The following is a 17,338-nucleotide window of genomic DNA, read 5'->3' on the forward strand; positions in this document are numbered from 1 at the left end:
TCTAACTATGTCCTAAAAGCAACATTTTTTTTTAAATAATTCAGTATTCAAACTAGGTAGAGGGGTCTTCCTTTCCACTACAGTACAGCAGTGTCAGTGGCTCACAGAGCTTGTACCCCGGCGTTACACAACTGGGAAGCAGCCGCGTACCTCCAGAGTGTGACACTTCCCTCGAATTCTGTTGCAGAGGAGCTGGTAGTTCTCCAGCACAACGTTGAGCTCAGATGCCAACTCCTGGCCGCCAGAGGGCGTCGTGGCAGCCAACAGCTTGATGTTGTCCTTCAAAATCTTCACCCTCACCTCCTTCTGCAGCACTTCCTCTTTGGCCCTCTGTTCCAAGAAACGGTGAACTTGAAACATGCTTTTTTTTAATTTAAAAAAAAATGATAACAACTAAACCAAAATCGAAACATATAGACAACTCTGTCTCACTGGAACATTATTTAGATAAATGCTAGCCTGAGAGTTCTTGCAATAAGAATGCTAAAATTTAGGGCTGGAGAGATGGCTTAGCGGTTAAGCGCTTGCCTGTGAAGCCTAAGGACCCCAGTTCGAGGCTTGATTGCCCAGGACCCATGTTAGCCAGATGCACAAGGGGGCGCATGCATCTGGAGTTCATTTGCAGTGGCTGGAAGCCCTGGCACGCGCATTCTCTCTCTCTCTGTGTGTGTGTCTCTCTCTCTGTCTCTCTCTCTCTCTCTCTCTCTCATAAATAAATTAGTTAATTTAACAAAAAAATGCTAAAATTAAACTTCCACTTTTTCTGTCCTCAGTGCACACAGGCCCACAGCCCCTCTCAGTCAGTAACGCCAGGGCTCACGTCTAAGTTATCCCAGGTGGTGGTGACTGACATGAAATATTTTCAAGTTCTAGGTCCAGCCTAAGAAACCACATGAACTCATTCCAATGGTCACCAGAGACCTAAACATATTAAAGTGAAATGAATGAACTTGCACAGAAACGGAGTGGTACACGGCAGAGGCAGCCTTTAAAAGTTTCACCCTCCTGGAACACCAATACATCCATCCTTCTGGTGACTAAGAGCCACAGAGATGATGAAGTCGTAGGGAACCATGTGACCCAGAAACAGCTGCTTCTGGACTCTCCCTCGGTGTTCAAGATGGACAATCTTTCGTCCAGGAAAATCACCCTGAAACAGCCTACCCCTTGCCCTGTGCTTCAAGGATTGAGGGGTTCCCACTTCCCTGGGGTGAGGGGAAGCATCATTCTGGGTTTCCAACTCCTGGCACTGTCTTGAAAAACTAAAGCAAACAGAAAAATGCTGCCCATTCAAGAATTTTAATCTCTCTCTATTTTTCTCAACTCCCAACTAATAATCTTTTTAAGCGCACAAAACTATAATGCCAGTAGAGTTAAATGAAACAAGACTGCTCTTAAAAATGGCAAACTACTTTGAAAATATATAAATATTTCATTAAGAGCTACATTAAAAAGATGTTCGGGTGACTAGAAAGGCTTCAGTGATTCTTGTCATAGTTACTTAAAGTCATAGATATGAATCAATTCATACAATCCCCTTTTTTAAAATATGTGCACAGAATTATTTTTTCTTTAGTAATATTTTTGGGCCGGTTAACTGTGAAGAAGGTCATGTATTAAAAAGGGCAGAGTTGGGGCCAGAGAGATGGCATAGCAGTTAAGGAGCTATCCTACAAAGCCTAAGGACCTGGGTTCGATTTCCCAGAACCCATGCAAGGCCAGATAAACAAAGTGGTACATGTGTCCGGAGTTCATTTGCCATGGCTAGAGGCCCTTGTGAACTCTTTCTCTCTCTCTCTCTCTCACTCCTTGTAAATAAGTAAAAAAAAAATTTTTAAAGGTCAGCAGAATTCAAAACTATGGACACAGGATTATGTTTTTCTGAACTATATCCTATGACTCCAATTGACAGCTTCGTCTTGCCTTCTTTCCCCTACACCTCTCTCTTGGTCTAAGGACAATCTGGTGTTCCTATGTCTCTGGCTCCCGACTAGATTCGCTGCCTGCTAAAATCAGGATAGCTTTCCAACCAACTCAAAAGGTCTCTCTTGATCCTAACCAAAATTACTTCTTTCTAAAAGCTCCCAGAAACAGTGATAGAGATGGCACACCATCGTGAATTAAATAATGCCATTAAAATATATATTTAGAGAGTTCTGGGATATAGGGATGGCTTAGTGGTTAAGGTGCTTGCCTACAAAGCCAAAGGACCCAGGTTCAATTCCCCAGGACCCACGTTAGCCAGATGTACAAGGGGGTGCACGCGTCTGGGGTTCGTTTTCAGTGGCTGAGGCCTGGCGTGCCCATTCTTTCCCTCCCTCCCTCTCTCTCTCTCTCTCTCTCTGTCTAATAAATAAAAATGAAATAGAAAGTGTTTAAATAAGCAATTCTGATATATATATATATATATATATATCAGAATATATATCACATATATATGTGTGCGTGCGTGTGTGTGTGCGTGTGCGTGTGTGTGTGTGTGTGTGTGTGTGTGTGTGTGTGTGTGTGTGTCACAATAAAAAATAAAACTCAGGGCTGGAGGGATTGCTTAGTAGTTAAGGCATTTGTTTGCAAAGCCAAAGGACCCAGGTTTGATTCCCCAGGACCCACGTTAGCCAGATGCACAAGGGGGTGCACGTGTCAGGAGTTTGTGTGCAGTGGATGAAGCCCTGGAGCGCCCATTCTCTTTCTCTCTCTCTCTCTTTCTCTGTATCAAATAAATAAAACAAATAAAAACAAAATATTTAAAAAACAAATAAAACTCAATATTCTTCTGCACAGCCATGAGTGGAAGTTTTAAAGTCGTTCCCCACAGCTCTCAGGCTCCAAGGAAAGTGATTGTCTCAGAGGTCCCCATGGAATCAAACACCGATCAACGAACCAATGGGTGACCAGCTTCCTTTCCCCATAAACAATATCCCAGATGCTCTTCCAAATTTCATTTACTATAAAATCCTCAGGCTGGAGAGATGGCTTAGCAGTTAAGCGCTTGCCTGTGAAGCCTAAGGACCCCGGTTCAAGGCTCCATTCCCCAGGACCCACGTTAGCCAGATGCACCAGGGGGCACAGGCATCTGGAGTTCATTTGCAGTGGTGGGGACCCTGAGGCACCCATTCCCTCTCTCTCTCTCCCTCCCTCCTTCTCTCGTTCTATCTCTCTGCCGCTCTCAAATAAATAAATAAAAATAAACAAAGATAATGTTTTTAAATCCTCTTGTAAAAGATGTCATGTCGACATGGCTCTTTGCAAGCAAGGTGGACGACTGATGACTGCCTGGGAGACAACAGATCTAAAGAAAGGGGAGGCAATGAGAAGCCTGGGGAGCCCCCCGCCCCGCCTCACCTTCATTTCCTCCACAGCACTCTCCAGTTCCTCGGGAGACTTGTACTCAAAGTCTCTTTCCAGATATTCCTCCTCGGCTTGGGTCATCCATTCCTGCATCTCAGCCAAGTCTTTCTTCAAGTTCACGGCTTTTTCCTGACTTTCAGACAACCTACTCTTTTGAATAGTAATCTAGAAAGAAAAAGATATCCCCTGCAATAAGTAAATTTTGAAATTCAAACATTTCAATGTGGGCTGGAGAGATGGCTTGGTGGTTAAGGCGCTTGCCTGCAAAGCTAAAGAACCTTGGTTCAATTCCCCAGGACCCACATAAGCCACATAAGCCAGATACACAAAGGAGGCACACGCATCTGGAGTTAGTTTGCAGTGGCTGGGGACCTTGGTGCGCGCATTGTCTCTCTCCCTCTCTCTGCTCTTTCTCTGTCTCTCTCAAATAAATAAAAAAAAATACATAAAGTTTTAAAAAATCTAATGCATTAAGTGTCAAATTCCAGGGATTTTTTTTCTTTTTTTAATAAAAAAGATTTTACTTTTTTCTACTTATGAGAGAGAGGGAGGGAGGGAGAGAATGGGCACCCCAGGGCCTCCAGCTACTGCAAACAAACTCCAGATGCATGTGCCACCATGTGCATCTGGCTTATGTGGGACCTGGAGAATCAAACCTAGGTCCTTAGGCTTCACATGCATGTACCTTAACCACTAAGCAATCTCTCCAGCCCAAATTCAAGGCTTTTAATACTTAAAGACAGTGTGATAAATTTCCAGACTCTTATGTTTTAATATTCAAGTAATATTTTTTTAATTTTTATTTATTTATTTATTTGAGAGCGACAGACACAGAGAGAAAGACAGATAGAGGGAGAGAGAGAATGGGCGCGCCAGGGCTTCCAGCCTCTACAAACGAACTCCAGATGCGTGCTCCCCCTTATGCATCTGGCTAACGTGGGACCTGGGGAACCAAGCCTCGAACCGGGGTCCTTAGGCTTCACAGGCAAGCGCTTAACCGCTAAGCCATCTCTCCAGCCCTCAAGTAATATTTTTATACACGGTGTGCTGGTGCTATAGAATGATACATAGGCTGGAGAGATGGACTCGCAGTTAAAGTGCTTGCTTATGAAGCCTAAGGACCAGGTTCAATTCCCCAGTACCCACATAAACCAGATGCACAAGGCGTCGCATGCATCTGGAGTTTGTTAGCAGTGGCCAGAGCCCCTGGCACACCCATTCTCTCTCATTCTATCCGCATCTCTCTCTCTCTCTCTCTCTCTCAAATGAATTTAAATAAATAAATAAATAAAACCCTAGAATAAGACATAGGAATGAGAAATAGTAAACGTACCATACCCGGGGCTGGAGAGATAGATAAGCAGTTAAGGCATTTGCCTGAAAAGCCTAAGGTTCCAGGTTCAATTCCCCAGTACCCATGTAAGCAAGATGCAAAATGTGGCATATGCGTCTGGAGTTGTTTGCAGTGACTGAAGGCCCTGGCATTCCACCCCGTCTTTTTCTCCCTCTCTATCTCAAATAAATAATTTTTTAAAAAAAGAAAAGTACCATGCCTGAAATTCTATGGTACTGAAAAGCAGAAGATGGAAAGTGGTTTGGCAGTTCAGGGTAGCAGGACCCCCAAAACAAACAGATTTTTTTTTTTCCTCTTGGCTAAAGCAGGAAATGTCCTTGAGCCTTTAAAGGAAAATCCCACTTTTTCTCCTTATCTCCTTTTTCCCTCAAGGAGTTCTCAGCAGCCCTCAACTTGCTGAAGGCCACAAATTCCAAAAGAGGGGTCTGGTTTTTTTTCCTTATCTCTTTTTCCCTAAAGAAATACCCCTTCCCTAGAAACCAGACTTAAGGGTGTCAATAACATTGCAAAGTACCTGGACACCCCCATCCACTAGAGCACTGTTCCTTTAGGAGCACTCAGGAGGAAGAGGTAGAAGGATTGCCACAAGTTCGAGGCCAGTCTGAGACTACAGAGTGTGTTCCAGGTAGCCTGGGCTAGAGCAAGACCCTATCTCCAAAAACCAAAACGAAAAAGAAAAAAAGAAAAGAAACACCATGTCAATGACCTACTTGGGACCCCTCCCAGTTCCAGAAGATGGCTTAGTGGTTAAATGCTTGCCTGTGAAGCCTAAGGACCCCGGTTTGAGGCTCGATTCCCCAGGACCCACGTTAGCCAGTTTCACAAGGGGGCGCACGCATCTGGAGTTCGTTTGCAGTGGCTGGAAGCCCTGGTGCACCCATTTTCTCTCCCTCTCTCTCCCTCTCTCTTTCTCTCTCTCTCTCTCTCTGTACCCCTCTCCCTCTTTTTCTGTCTGTTGTTCTCAAATAAATAAATAAAAATGAACAAAAAAAAAATTTTTTTAAACATTCTGTTTAAAAAAAAAAAAGCATTCTACAAAATGCAGGTTTAGAAAGCTGAGGTTTCAGTAGAAAGTAAGCATTTGTCTGCACCCGATTCTACAGCTTCGTGAACTACTTCAGTGAAGTCTGGCGGCATTTTCACGTCCTCGCCCTAACCACGAACAGCCTTCTCCTGCAAGCGAAGGTCACGGTACACAGACATAGTTCACCCTTCCCATCACATGGTCAGCCTCCCCTTCAAATTCAATGTCACATGCCGTGGCCACCTTGCCAGAGCTGCCCTGGCAGACGAGCTGACAGGAACTGAAGGCCAAAATAGGAACAGACTGGGGCTCACAGGATTATGGGCTAAATTACAGTTAGTGGCTTTCCTGTTCTCTTGCTCCAAACAGGATCATGGTCCTAAAAATATTCGAGCTTTGCTTTCAGTCCCAGTTCCGATGCTCTGCACAGTCTGCGGTCCCACACCAAGCTAACCAGCAGCTTTACCTGGACAGCTCTGCCTGTAGACACCTAGGTAGTCTATGGACACACATATGTGATTGTAACATTCAACAAATATAGGCATAAATGCAGATTACTGGGCCCACCTGCAGAAAATTCTTTTTAAGTACTTTCTGAACAGAAGTCACTTTAGTGTTCTCATTAATCCATAGAGAAATGACAAAAATAAAGACACCAACCAGACGTAGTGGCTCACACCTATACGGGAAGGCCGAGGTAGAAGGACCACCATGACTTAAAGGGCAGCTTGGGCTACTGAGTGAGTCCCAGGACAGATTGAGCTAGACTACCTCAAAAAAAATAAATAAATAAATAAAATAAAATAAAAAATAAAGTAGCCCAGCGTGACGCCTTTAATCCCAGCACTTGGGAGGCTGAGGTAGGAGGATCGCCATGAGTTTGAGGCCACCCAGAAGTGAATTCCAGTTCAGCCTGAGCTAGAGCAAGACCCTGCCTGGGGGGGGGGGGGGGAGAACTAGGTAACAAAATAAAATAAAGACATTATCCAATATTATAATTATATACTTTCAATTGAGGGACATTCTTATCTCTGTTCTGTCATGATAACAGAAATAAAATAGATGAGGAGAACTGCTTCTATTCCATTTCTTTTTGTGTGCATATTGAACATTTTCACTAGGCAATGAAATACGGTTGTCTGGCACTGTTCTAAATAAATGACTAATCCAACATGTGGTTGTTTCCTTGCTGAGCACACCTAAAATTTCCTCTATAATTCTATAATGCATGATAGAGAAGTGGGGGAAAGGTATCAAAATGGAAGACAGACTAGTTGGAAAGAATAAGGGGTTCAGTGGAAGGGGGATAAAAGAAGACTCTAAGAGAGGATTATAATCAAAACACATACGTACATGTATGAAAATTGTCAAAACGTTCTAAAAATTTCTTCCATACATTTTCTTCCATACTTCAACCAAATATAACTCACAATGAATTCTACATTGCTATACATGGGTGGGTGCGTGGATTTGGAAATGACAGATAAATAGGTAGGTAGATAAATAAAGAGATAATAGAGATAGTCTCATTTCGTTTTTTCTCCTCCCTATGACTTGGAAACAATAGCCCCTGTTGACTTCTTCAAAAAAACCCAGCCACTCATACTATCAGATTATAGAACATGTACAGAAACACACTATTAAAGGATATAGCCAAAAAAAATCTTAATTTTGACAGTGACATTTTATTTTGTTGATGAATGTCATAATACTTGTAACTTTCTGTCACACATGCATTTTTAGGGGGCAGACACACACAGAATGTGAGAAAACAATAGTTTATAGCAAGTCTTGAAATGGTGTCTGGGTATCTCCCTAGACTATTATTTCAATTATTTTTGTCTTTGTATTTGAACATAAGGAACTCGAGCTAAAACAACAAGAACAAAATTACACATTCAGTGATGGCTTTATTTTTTTCCTCATAGACATTAGTCAAAAAGCACTGCATGATGGGGCTATCATCCACAATGAGCTTTTGATCAGAGAAACCTACAAGGTTTGCTAAAAGAATGAGAGATTTCTGTCAGAGTACTTGATGACCCACCAAAGGTTAGTGGTAAGACCCTATTGCTGAAGACACCTTATGCAGCTGACACGTAAAATGGAATGACATGGCTGGAAGCCAGGAGAGAGTCAGTCCCCAGACAGTCAGCGTGTCTAGTGCCAGAAGGTGCTACATGGGCGACTGGAGGAAATGACCAATATCTGTCCAAGCAACTCATGGTCTAACCTACTTAGTAGCAAATAACATGTTGTGATGCCCACACAAGTGCAATAGTGGCACACAGTCATGGTGGGGAATCAACTGCTCTTGATTTGGCTAACTGATCCCCTCAGTGGTACGAGACCCATAGCTGGAGCTGGGAAACAAGTCAGAATCCTATCCAAACACAAGCCCACTCTCCAATATCAAGCTACCATCAATCATGGGCTACAAGAGGGCGTACACCTATTAAACTCTCTATTTAAAAAAAAGTAAGGGTTATCTCATTTGTCCGGGTGCTAACTTACTCTCCGTTGGAGAATCTGCTTCTCTTTTTCAGATAGATACATATCGTGAGGAGAGAGCCACCCCATCATACCTCAAAAGGGGCCCGGCTGAAACTAAGGAAAATTGGCGAAACAAGCAAGGGTGATGTTTTCCTGATGAACCAGATACCAGCACAAGGGGGAAGGAGACCAACAAAGAGAAAAATCAACTCCTACCAAATCAGAGAGCCAGAGCCTCAGAGGCCCCCAACACCTCAGCACTGAAGCAGACCAAAAATGAACCCAACACGGCTCAGGGAAATTTTGCAGAAGAGGGGGCGGAAAGAATGTCAGAGCCACATGTTGGGTCATGATATGCAGAGACATTTATCCTACCCATAACTGCGGGCTAACTCCACAATGCACGACCCATATACCTCAACAAGGAGGGGCCAATGGGGAGGGAGTAGGTCACAGATGAGCCTCATGATGGTACCAAACTGCCTGTATTTGCTGAATAGAAAACTAATTTAAAAAAAAAAAAAAAGCACTGCATGAAGAGATAGGTACTTTTTACAGGCTGGTCTGTGGAGGGTGAGTGGAGTCCAGATTTTTCCTCAATCTGTCAGCTTTCTGTGGCTCCGTCACATATCACCCCACTATCATTTCGCTGGAGAGGCACCTGCCCTCTGCTTTCTCACAGCATCCTCAGAGGCTGCCTGGTCTCGCGGCCTGCATCCGGGCATCCTGACACCGGCTCTCCCCCCGCCCCACAGCCGGGCTTCCCAGCACAAGCGCCTCCATCTCCTTTCACCCCTGAGTCTCTCGGCTAAGGAGTCGTTCCCTTCAGCGTAAAACATGCCTAATACCTCCCGTTAGTAAGTGACCAAAATCAATCAGTCAATCAATGAACTCTTCAGCTCTCCTGTCTCCAGACTTGCCCTACTTCTCTCTTCTCCTGAGGAAAGAAATATGTCGAAGTTGGTCACCCTTGTCCCTGTTCCTCAGTCCCCACTCCCCCTCCACACTGGCCGGGAGGCCATCTTTCCCTGTCACTCCAGGGAAGGCACTTTTGCTCCAGGTCATGAAAGCGCCCATCTTGTCACAGGCAGACCCTGACTGGCTCGTGTGAAGGGCTCAGAAACCCTGCAGGTGAGCTGTGGGAAGCTTGGTCCACCTGGCCCTCTTGATGACTTTTCTTTAGGTTCCCATACAACAAGTACAAAAAAAACAACTAAATTAAATTAAAAATTATGTTAAAAAATATATTTGTGAGCCAAGTGTGGTGGCTTCTACCTTTAATCCCAGCACTCAGAAGGCAGAGGTAGGAGGATTGCCATTAGTCCAAGGCCAACCTGAGGCAAAATGAATTCCAGGTCAGCCTGAACTAGAACAAGATCCTACCTCAAAAAAACCAAAAAAAAAAAAAAAAATGAAATAAAATAATAACAATACATTTATATGACTAAAATAATCTCAAATTTAAGTCTTCTAGAATGGAAACCATTTCAACTACACCCACAAGAATCTTTCACTATTTAATTTAATTTATTTATTTGGGAGAAAGAGATACAGAGAGAGAGAGAGAGAGAGAGAGAGAGAGAGAGAGAGAGAATGGATGCACCAGGGCCTCCAGCCACTGCAAACAAACTCCAGATGCATCTGGAGTTGTGCATCTGGCTTACATGGGTCCTTTGGCTATGCAGGCAAGCTTCTTAACCACTAATCCATCTCTCCAGCCCACAAAATCTTTTATTCCTGACTTCTCATCATTCCAGTACATAGCATCACAACTCATATAGAGTAGAGAAGCTGTGCAAAACTCCTGAAGTACTCCACTTTTAACCATCCACTTTTTGGGGGTTTTGCTTGTGTGTGGTGTATTCATGTGTATGTGCCCCATTTGCTCACATGCGACAGGCCATGGCTCTCTTGCAGTGGCTTAGAATAAACCAGACGTTCCAGTCCATCATTCTTGCACCCATTCTGATACAGCCACAGTCTCTTCTTATTCCTGGAACCTGTGTTTTGTTGTAAGCTCCAGAAATTCTCAAGTCACTGCTCCTTAAGGGACTTGGGTCACAGACTCAAGCGGCCGGGCACAGCTACTTTTGTGGGTGTTTGGGATAGCACGTGAGCGCTCTCTCAAGCCTCCTCAGGCCCTCTTAACCACTGAGCCATGCGTTTTGTTATTGTTGCTTTCACCACGGTGGCACATCCAATCTTCTACACAAGTCCCCTCCCTGTACACATACAAAATACAACCGGAACCTGGTATTTCTCGCAAGCGCTCCAGTCCACAAGGACATCCTCTCTCTTCACATCTACGATGACCTCCAAAGTACTCTCCCTGCTTTCCCTCTTGACTTCCCGAAGCAACTGACCCAGACGACAGCTGGAGTGACCACACAGGATCCATCACATGTCACCTCCCTGCTTGGAACCCTGGAGCTGCTTGACATCGCATTGGAAGCGCCTCCCTCCAAGGCAGATCTCATCCATCTTCTGCTGACCTCAGATATTCTCATTTATTGCCCTTGAAGCACTCTCACTCTAGTCCAGCTACACTACCCTTGCTCTTGGGAAACACAGGACACTCACTTCCACTTATCACATGTCCTTACTCAAACCTGACATGTCCATCTCTTGACTGAGTCCACTATGCAAATGGCTCACTCTGAGAAGGTCATCCCATGGCCGCCCTGTTTGACATAATACAGCCAGCCCTCACTCTTGTCTGTCCCTCCCTGACTGTGATCATCATTCATCTCTCTCGCTGGAATGCGAACTACTTCAGAGGAGGTTTGCTCAGGTCACTGCTATGTTCCAGGACCTGACAGTAGGTATTCGTTAGTTAAGATTAAGCAGCACCTGGTTAGTATTTGCTGAATGAAAAATGATTAATGGCTATAATGTGGATTGTGGATGGCACATTCAAATGTCCAAGTAAGATAAGTGTTATAAATGTATGTGTCAAGCTGGATTTAAAGTGAAAAGGCGGGGCTGGAGGGATGGCTTGGTGGTTAAGGTGCTTGCCTGCAAAGCCAAAGGACCCAGGTTCCATTCCCCAGGATGCACGTTAGCCAGATGCACAAGGGGCACATGTGTCAGGAGTTTGTTTGCAGTGACTGGAGGCCCTAGCACACCTATTTTCTCTCTCTCTCTCTCTCTCTCTCTCTCTCTCCCTCTCTCTCCCTCCCTCATTCTCTATCAAATAAAATAGATAAATACAAAATAATGATAATAAAATAAAATGAAAAGATGGGCTGGAGAGATGGCTCAGCAGTCAAAGGTGCTTGCTTGCAAAGTCTGATGGCCCAGGTTCCATTTCCCAGTACCCATGTAAAGCCAGATCCACAAAATGGTATATGCATCTGGAGTTTTTCTGAGTGGCAAGAGGTCCTAGTACACCCATTCTTCTCTCTCTTTCCCTATCTTTATCATTCAAATAAGTAAATAAAAATATTTTTTAAATGAAAATCTAAATTCAAGTGAAATTGGACAAGCCCTGAGCTGTCCCATATATATGGTTTCTTGTAATAATTCTGTATCATCTTTTCTCAAACTGGATGAGTCATGCAATCCATTTCTCAGTGAGGAGAGGTCAGTGTCTGCCCCTTGCCAGTGAAGTTGAAAAGCTCACCTCCTTGCTGAATTTCTCCAGTTGGGTTTGATAGTCAGCCAGTCTTGTCTGCACAGAAGTTTCCATTCCAGAGACTGGACAGCTCTGAAGGTAAGTCTCAATGTCTTTCATGTTTTTCAGAGACGATTCCATTGTCTCAATTTCATTAACAAATGCCTGAGCACAATAAAATAAGCCCATGCTGAAGTTACTCCTAGATAAGTAGATTCCATAGTCACAGTGGATCTGGCGAGGTCCCGGCAAGTATTATAAGAATGCATTGCTGGGACTCAGGACTTTTAACTACTTAAGAAATAACATGCCTCAAGAAATTCACTTCACCTGAGCACTTCAGCCATCTGCTAAATTAGATTAGAAATACTTGAATCCCAGTGGGAAATACCACTTTTAAATAATGATTTTTTTATATTTTATTTATGTTTTTTATGAGAGAGAGAGAAATGGCATGCTAGGGCCTCTAGCCACTGCAATCGAATTCCATCCAGACGCCTGTGTCATTTTGTGCATATGTACAGCCTCGTACGCATGTGTCGCCTTGTGCATCTGGCTTTACATTGGTTCTGGGGAGCCAAAACTGGGTCCTTAGACTTAGCACGCAAGAGCTTTATCCACTAAACCATCTCTCCAACCCCACACTTTTAATTAACTTAGGAAGGCCTGAGGATGACACCAGGCATAAATGGCATGTAATATTACTAGCAAATTTCATTTGTTGAATGTTTTTCTTAAAGGCTCACACAACAAAAGCAACCATGATTGGTAATAATTACATTAAGATCGGCATTGCACACAAGAGAACAGCTCCTAAGGAACTAAATCTGCTCTTGGTTCTCTTGTCCCAAATAAAAATGTAAGTCGGGCTGGAGAGATGGCTTAGCAGTTAAGCACTTGCCTGTGAAGCCTAAGGACCCTGATTCAAGGCTCGATTCCCCAGGACCCACGTTAGCCAGATGCACAAGGGGGCGCGCATGCGTCTGGAGTTTGTTTACAGTGGCTGGAAGCCCTGGCGCGCCTATTCCCTCTCTATCTGTCTCTTTCTCTCCCTCCCTCTCTGTCACTTTCAAATAAGTAAATAAAAATGAGCAAAAAATGTTTCTAAAAAATGTAAGTTATCTGTCATTCTTTTATCAGCTCTAAAGCCCAAAAGGTTTATAATGAAATGCATTTTATCTAAGCTTGAAATTTCATATTCTTGCAGTCTTAATAGTAGCAATGGTTCAGTGGAGCAGTGATACTTACAGCACATTGGTCAAGCTGTCTCTGCAGCCCAGCAGCATCTCCCTGGTCAGCCTGCTCCTTCCTTAAGCAGTCCTGCACACCATCCATCCACTTCTCAATGACTTTTGAATCAGCCTAAATCGACCACAATAACAGAAGGGGATATTACTCAGTGACGTTCAACCCACTACATCTCAAGATCTATCGCAACTGGGGGATGGGGGAGGGCAACTTTCTCAAAACTTTGGTGGCATTATTTTCATTTATTTGATGTTGTTTTTTCTTAAACCTCCCAAATGTGAAAATAATTATTTTCTTCATTCTTGACTAAAATTCTCCAGGCATAACACACAGCTCAGTAATCATTCTACAAGTCGGAAAACAATCTGGGTGTGAACTAAGATATTTTGTCTAAGTGCAAGCAATATCTATGTCTAACTATATAGCAAAAAGTGATTTTCTGAGTATAATCAAGTAAAACAATCTTTTGCTCATCTGACTTACAGCAATTTTTCTCCTAAACCTAACTACTCAGAGTGGGGATAGACAAATAACCTAATGAAAGCAATACAGTAGATTGTTCTTATTTCTACTGTGGGATGCCTGGCTTGCTGAAAACCCTGAACCATCACCACCTACTTGAATTCTTTCATCCATACAAAGTTATCAAGCACTCACTATGGCCTAGTTGCCATAGTGGGGGACTCAAGGACAAAGTAGAAAGCAAACGGTTTGCAGAAAAGCAAGATTCCAGAGAGGAAGTACATAGGTACTGTGCCCTACAGAATGCATAATGAGCCCAACTTAAGCACCAGTATGGTTTGAAAGTGCAACGTCCATACGCTCATGTGTTTGAACATCTGGGCCCCAGCTATCAGTGTTGTTTGTGAACATTGTGGAACCTGTTAAGAGTGCAGCCTTGCTGAAGGAAGCCGGTCACTGAAGGGGGGGCCTGAGGTGATATAACTTGCTTCCACTTCCTGTTCGCCCTCTGCACCCCAACTCTGGTGAGATGTGCTCATTTCTCTGCCCCTGCTTCTGCCTTCCTTGCCATGAAACGAAGCTGAGCCGGGTGAGGTGGCATACATCTTTATCCCAGCACTCGGGAGGCAGAGGTGGGAGGATCTCGGTAAGTTCAGAGCCAGCCCGACACTATATAGTGAATTCCAGGTCAGCCTACCTAAGGAAAAAAATAACCTGAAAGCTGAATGAAACCCTTTTCCTTCTCTAAGTGGCTCGGGGGTCAGGTATTTGCTCCAGCACTGAGAAAGAAACTGGCACAGCTCCAACACTAAAGTAGTGGTGATTTCTTTCCAAGCCTCCCAGTTCATGGTGGGTCAGGCAGCCCCGTTAACTTCCCAAGAACCGGGCTATATGTTGCCTTGAACGTTCTTCAGTTCTTTCTTCCTTGACCATTCCTAGAAATGGAAATAAACACTCTTTCGAGCTGGAGAGATAGCTCAGCAGTTAAGCGCTCGCCTGTGAAGCCTAAAGACCCGGTTCAAGGCTCGATTCCCCAGGACCCACGTTAGCCAGATGCACAAGGGGCACATGTGTCTGGAGTTCATTTGCAGTGGCTGGAAGCCCTGGTGCGCTCATTCATTCTCTCTCTCTCTATCATTGTCAAAATAAAAAAATAAATATATTTTTTTAAAAAAAACACTCTTTCATTAAGAACAGCTGATCAGGGTTAAACATTCCCAGTTCCTCCCATGACACCTCCAGGGCCTGGCAGCTGGGCTTTGCACCTACCATTATGATCACTGTGCTTTGCAACCTACAGTAATTGTGCAACTTCCTTAAAATATGTTCCACAGACTGTCATCTTTATGTGGAACTGAACATATGACTATCACAGTTACTGAATTCCATCTAAAATGTTTTAGAATTTTTATACTGTTTTTATATTATTTCATGTTTTCTTTGTTTATTCTTTTTTTTTTTTTTTTGAGAAAGAGAGAGAGAGAGAGAGAGAGGAGGAGGAGGAAGCAGTAGAAAGAGAGAATGGGCACCAGGCTTCCAGTCACTGCAAAGGAACACCAGACATGTGTGCCCCCTTGTGAATCTGGCTTACGTGGGTCCTGGGGAATCGAGCCAGGGTCCTTAGGCTTCACAGGCAAACACCTTAACCGCTAAGCCATTTCCCTAGTTCTCTTTGTTTATGCTGAAATCATTACAATTAGTCACAGTATTATGGTTCAATAAATCTGCAATAAAACTCATTAACTACATCAAATGTATACTTCCCCTGCCAAATACTATTAATTGGATGCTATTACAAATTTAGGGATTAATAATTATAAATATTAAAATTTGTTTTGTTTTGTTGACAATAGCAAGGAAGAACAAACTAGCAAGTCAACAAAATACTGAGACATTTTAGCCTCTCAGCTCACTTATCATTTACTCTTCCTAGCTTTCGCTAATTTACAAATCAGACAAATAAACATAATTTTTCTGTTGGGTCCTTGTTTCTGCTATTGTTTGTTATTCCTGGCTGTTGAGTTTTCAGCATAATGCACGTGGAAAACAGCCTGATGACGGTGCTTACCTGTGCTTCCCGCTCCTCCCCCCCCCCCCCCGTGAGAACGTCTATTACTATTGTGGGCTTCATTTTCAACCATGATCTACATAATTATAAAAGCTAACTAGTTTTCTGCCTTCTGCTTACAAGATTACATAAGAATATTCCAAATATTTTTTTTTAGATCAAGACTTGCCAGCAGGGCAAGGTGGTGCACACTTGCAACCCCAGTACTCAAGAGGCAGAAGTGAGAGGACCACAAATTCACGGCTAGTGTGGGCTACATAGTGAGTTCAAGACCAGCCTGGGATATGAAACAAGGCCTGGTCTCGGAGCAGTATTTGAGTTGCATGAGTGCATGTATTCCTCCATTTCTAAGACTATCGCTCATATTCCGCAATAAATGCACACATACATATATACTTACTTGCTTCCTTTAAAAAAATGTGAATACGGGCTGGAGAGATGGCTTAGCGGTTAAGCGCTTGCCTGGGAAGCCTAAGGACCCTGGTTCGAGGCCCGGTTCTCCAGGTCCCACGTTAGCCAGATGCACAAGGGGGCGCACGCATCTGGAGTTCGTTTGCAGTGGCTGGAAGCCCTGGCGCGCCCATTCTCTCTCTCCCTCTATCTGTCTTTCTCTCTGTGTCTGTCACTCTCAAATAAATAAATAAATAAAATAAAATAAAAATGTGAATAGGTTGATATTGTATATATGTAAGTACAATGATTGTTATGGGGAGGTAATATGATGGAGAATGGAATTTCAAAAGAGAAAGTGGGAGGGAGGGAGGGAATTAACACAGAATGTTTTTATAATCATGGAAAATGCTAATAAAAATTAAAAAAAAAATGTGCCCAGGCCTGTCCTCCTAGGAATGTCCTGGCTGGTTTCTGGTGACCATCATCTTCTCTTCCCAGCACACACACACTCTCTGGTTGGTCATTTATCCCATAGCTTTGCCAGACATGGACATTAAACTCACTTTGGAGCCTTACCTTTTAGACACTGACGTTAGCTAGGACATGCCTCCATTGGCACTGTTCTGTCAATGTCTCTCAAGGTCATGTTGTGACCCTAAGGTCATGGGTGAAATGCCCACTGCTACTCGGGATGCCAATTTGTTCAGCAGGAGCTCAGCGAGTTACAGCCCACACTCAAATACACTTTCAATGACACACTACTCCACATTCCTACGTCTCCAGTGCAGATGACCAGCAGGAGGTGTTTACATGCCTCCCATTTTCTGCAGTCTGTTACTCTGACGCCATCCTGTCTGTGGTGCGGTGTAGACGACAGACTCGACTCCGGTGGATGAACACTTGGTCCCGGGCTGGAAGCGCTGTTTGAGAAGGTTGTAGAGCCTTTAGGAGGCGGGACCTTGCTAGGGGAAGTGGGTCACTGAGAGTGGGCCTTGAGGTCTGATAGCCCATCCCCACTTCCTGTGGTGAGTACAGAGGCCATGTCACCACCCAGCCTCCTGCTCCGGCTGCTATGTCCTGCCCTCCACCATGGGCTTGTATTCCATGGAACTGTTAGCCGAAATCACCCCTTCCTTCCTTCACGATGCTTCCTGCCAAGTATCTGGTCACAACAAGTAATGAGCAGAGTACCCAAGCACTTCTGTATGTCCTGTCCACAAGGCGAAGCTTTAGAAGCCCTGCCAGTCCCTTTATGTCACCTCGCCCCTGTCCTCCGGCCTGTTCCTCACCATTCATTGACATGTGCCCATGCTGTACGTATATTTGCTATATTTG

General features: G+C 43.9%; 1 protein-coding gene across 6 annotated transcripts in view; it reads right to left on the minus strand.

Moving 5' to 3' along the window:
- Positions 1 to 17,338, minus strand: part of Utrn (utrophin) — a 555,367-nt gene that overhangs the window by 332,648 nt on the left and 205,381 nt on the right. For all 6 annotated transcript variants that reach the window (XM_045158274.1, XM_045158275.1, XM_045158277.1 and 3 more), the window contains 4 exons: positions 13,081 to 13,194; positions 11,842 to 11,997; positions 3,343 to 3,513; positions 151 to 330 (listed from right to left, as the gene is read on the minus strand). In XM_045158274.1, coding sequence (XP_045014209.1) covers positions 151 to 330; positions 3,343 to 3,513; positions 11,842 to 11,997; positions 13,081 to 13,194 — 621 coding nt within the window. The remainder of the gene's footprint in view (positions 1 to 150; positions 331 to 3,342; positions 3,514 to 11,841; positions 11,998 to 13,080; positions 13,195 to 17,338) is intronic.

Source organism: Jaculus jaculus, chromosome 9, assembly GCF_020740685.1.
Source record: "Jaculus jaculus isolate mJacJac1 chromosome 9, mJacJac1.mat.Y.cur, whole genome shotgun sequence".
Classification (NCBI taxonomy): Eukaryota; Metazoa; Chordata; class Mammalia; order Rodentia; family Dipodidae; genus Jaculus; species Jaculus jaculus.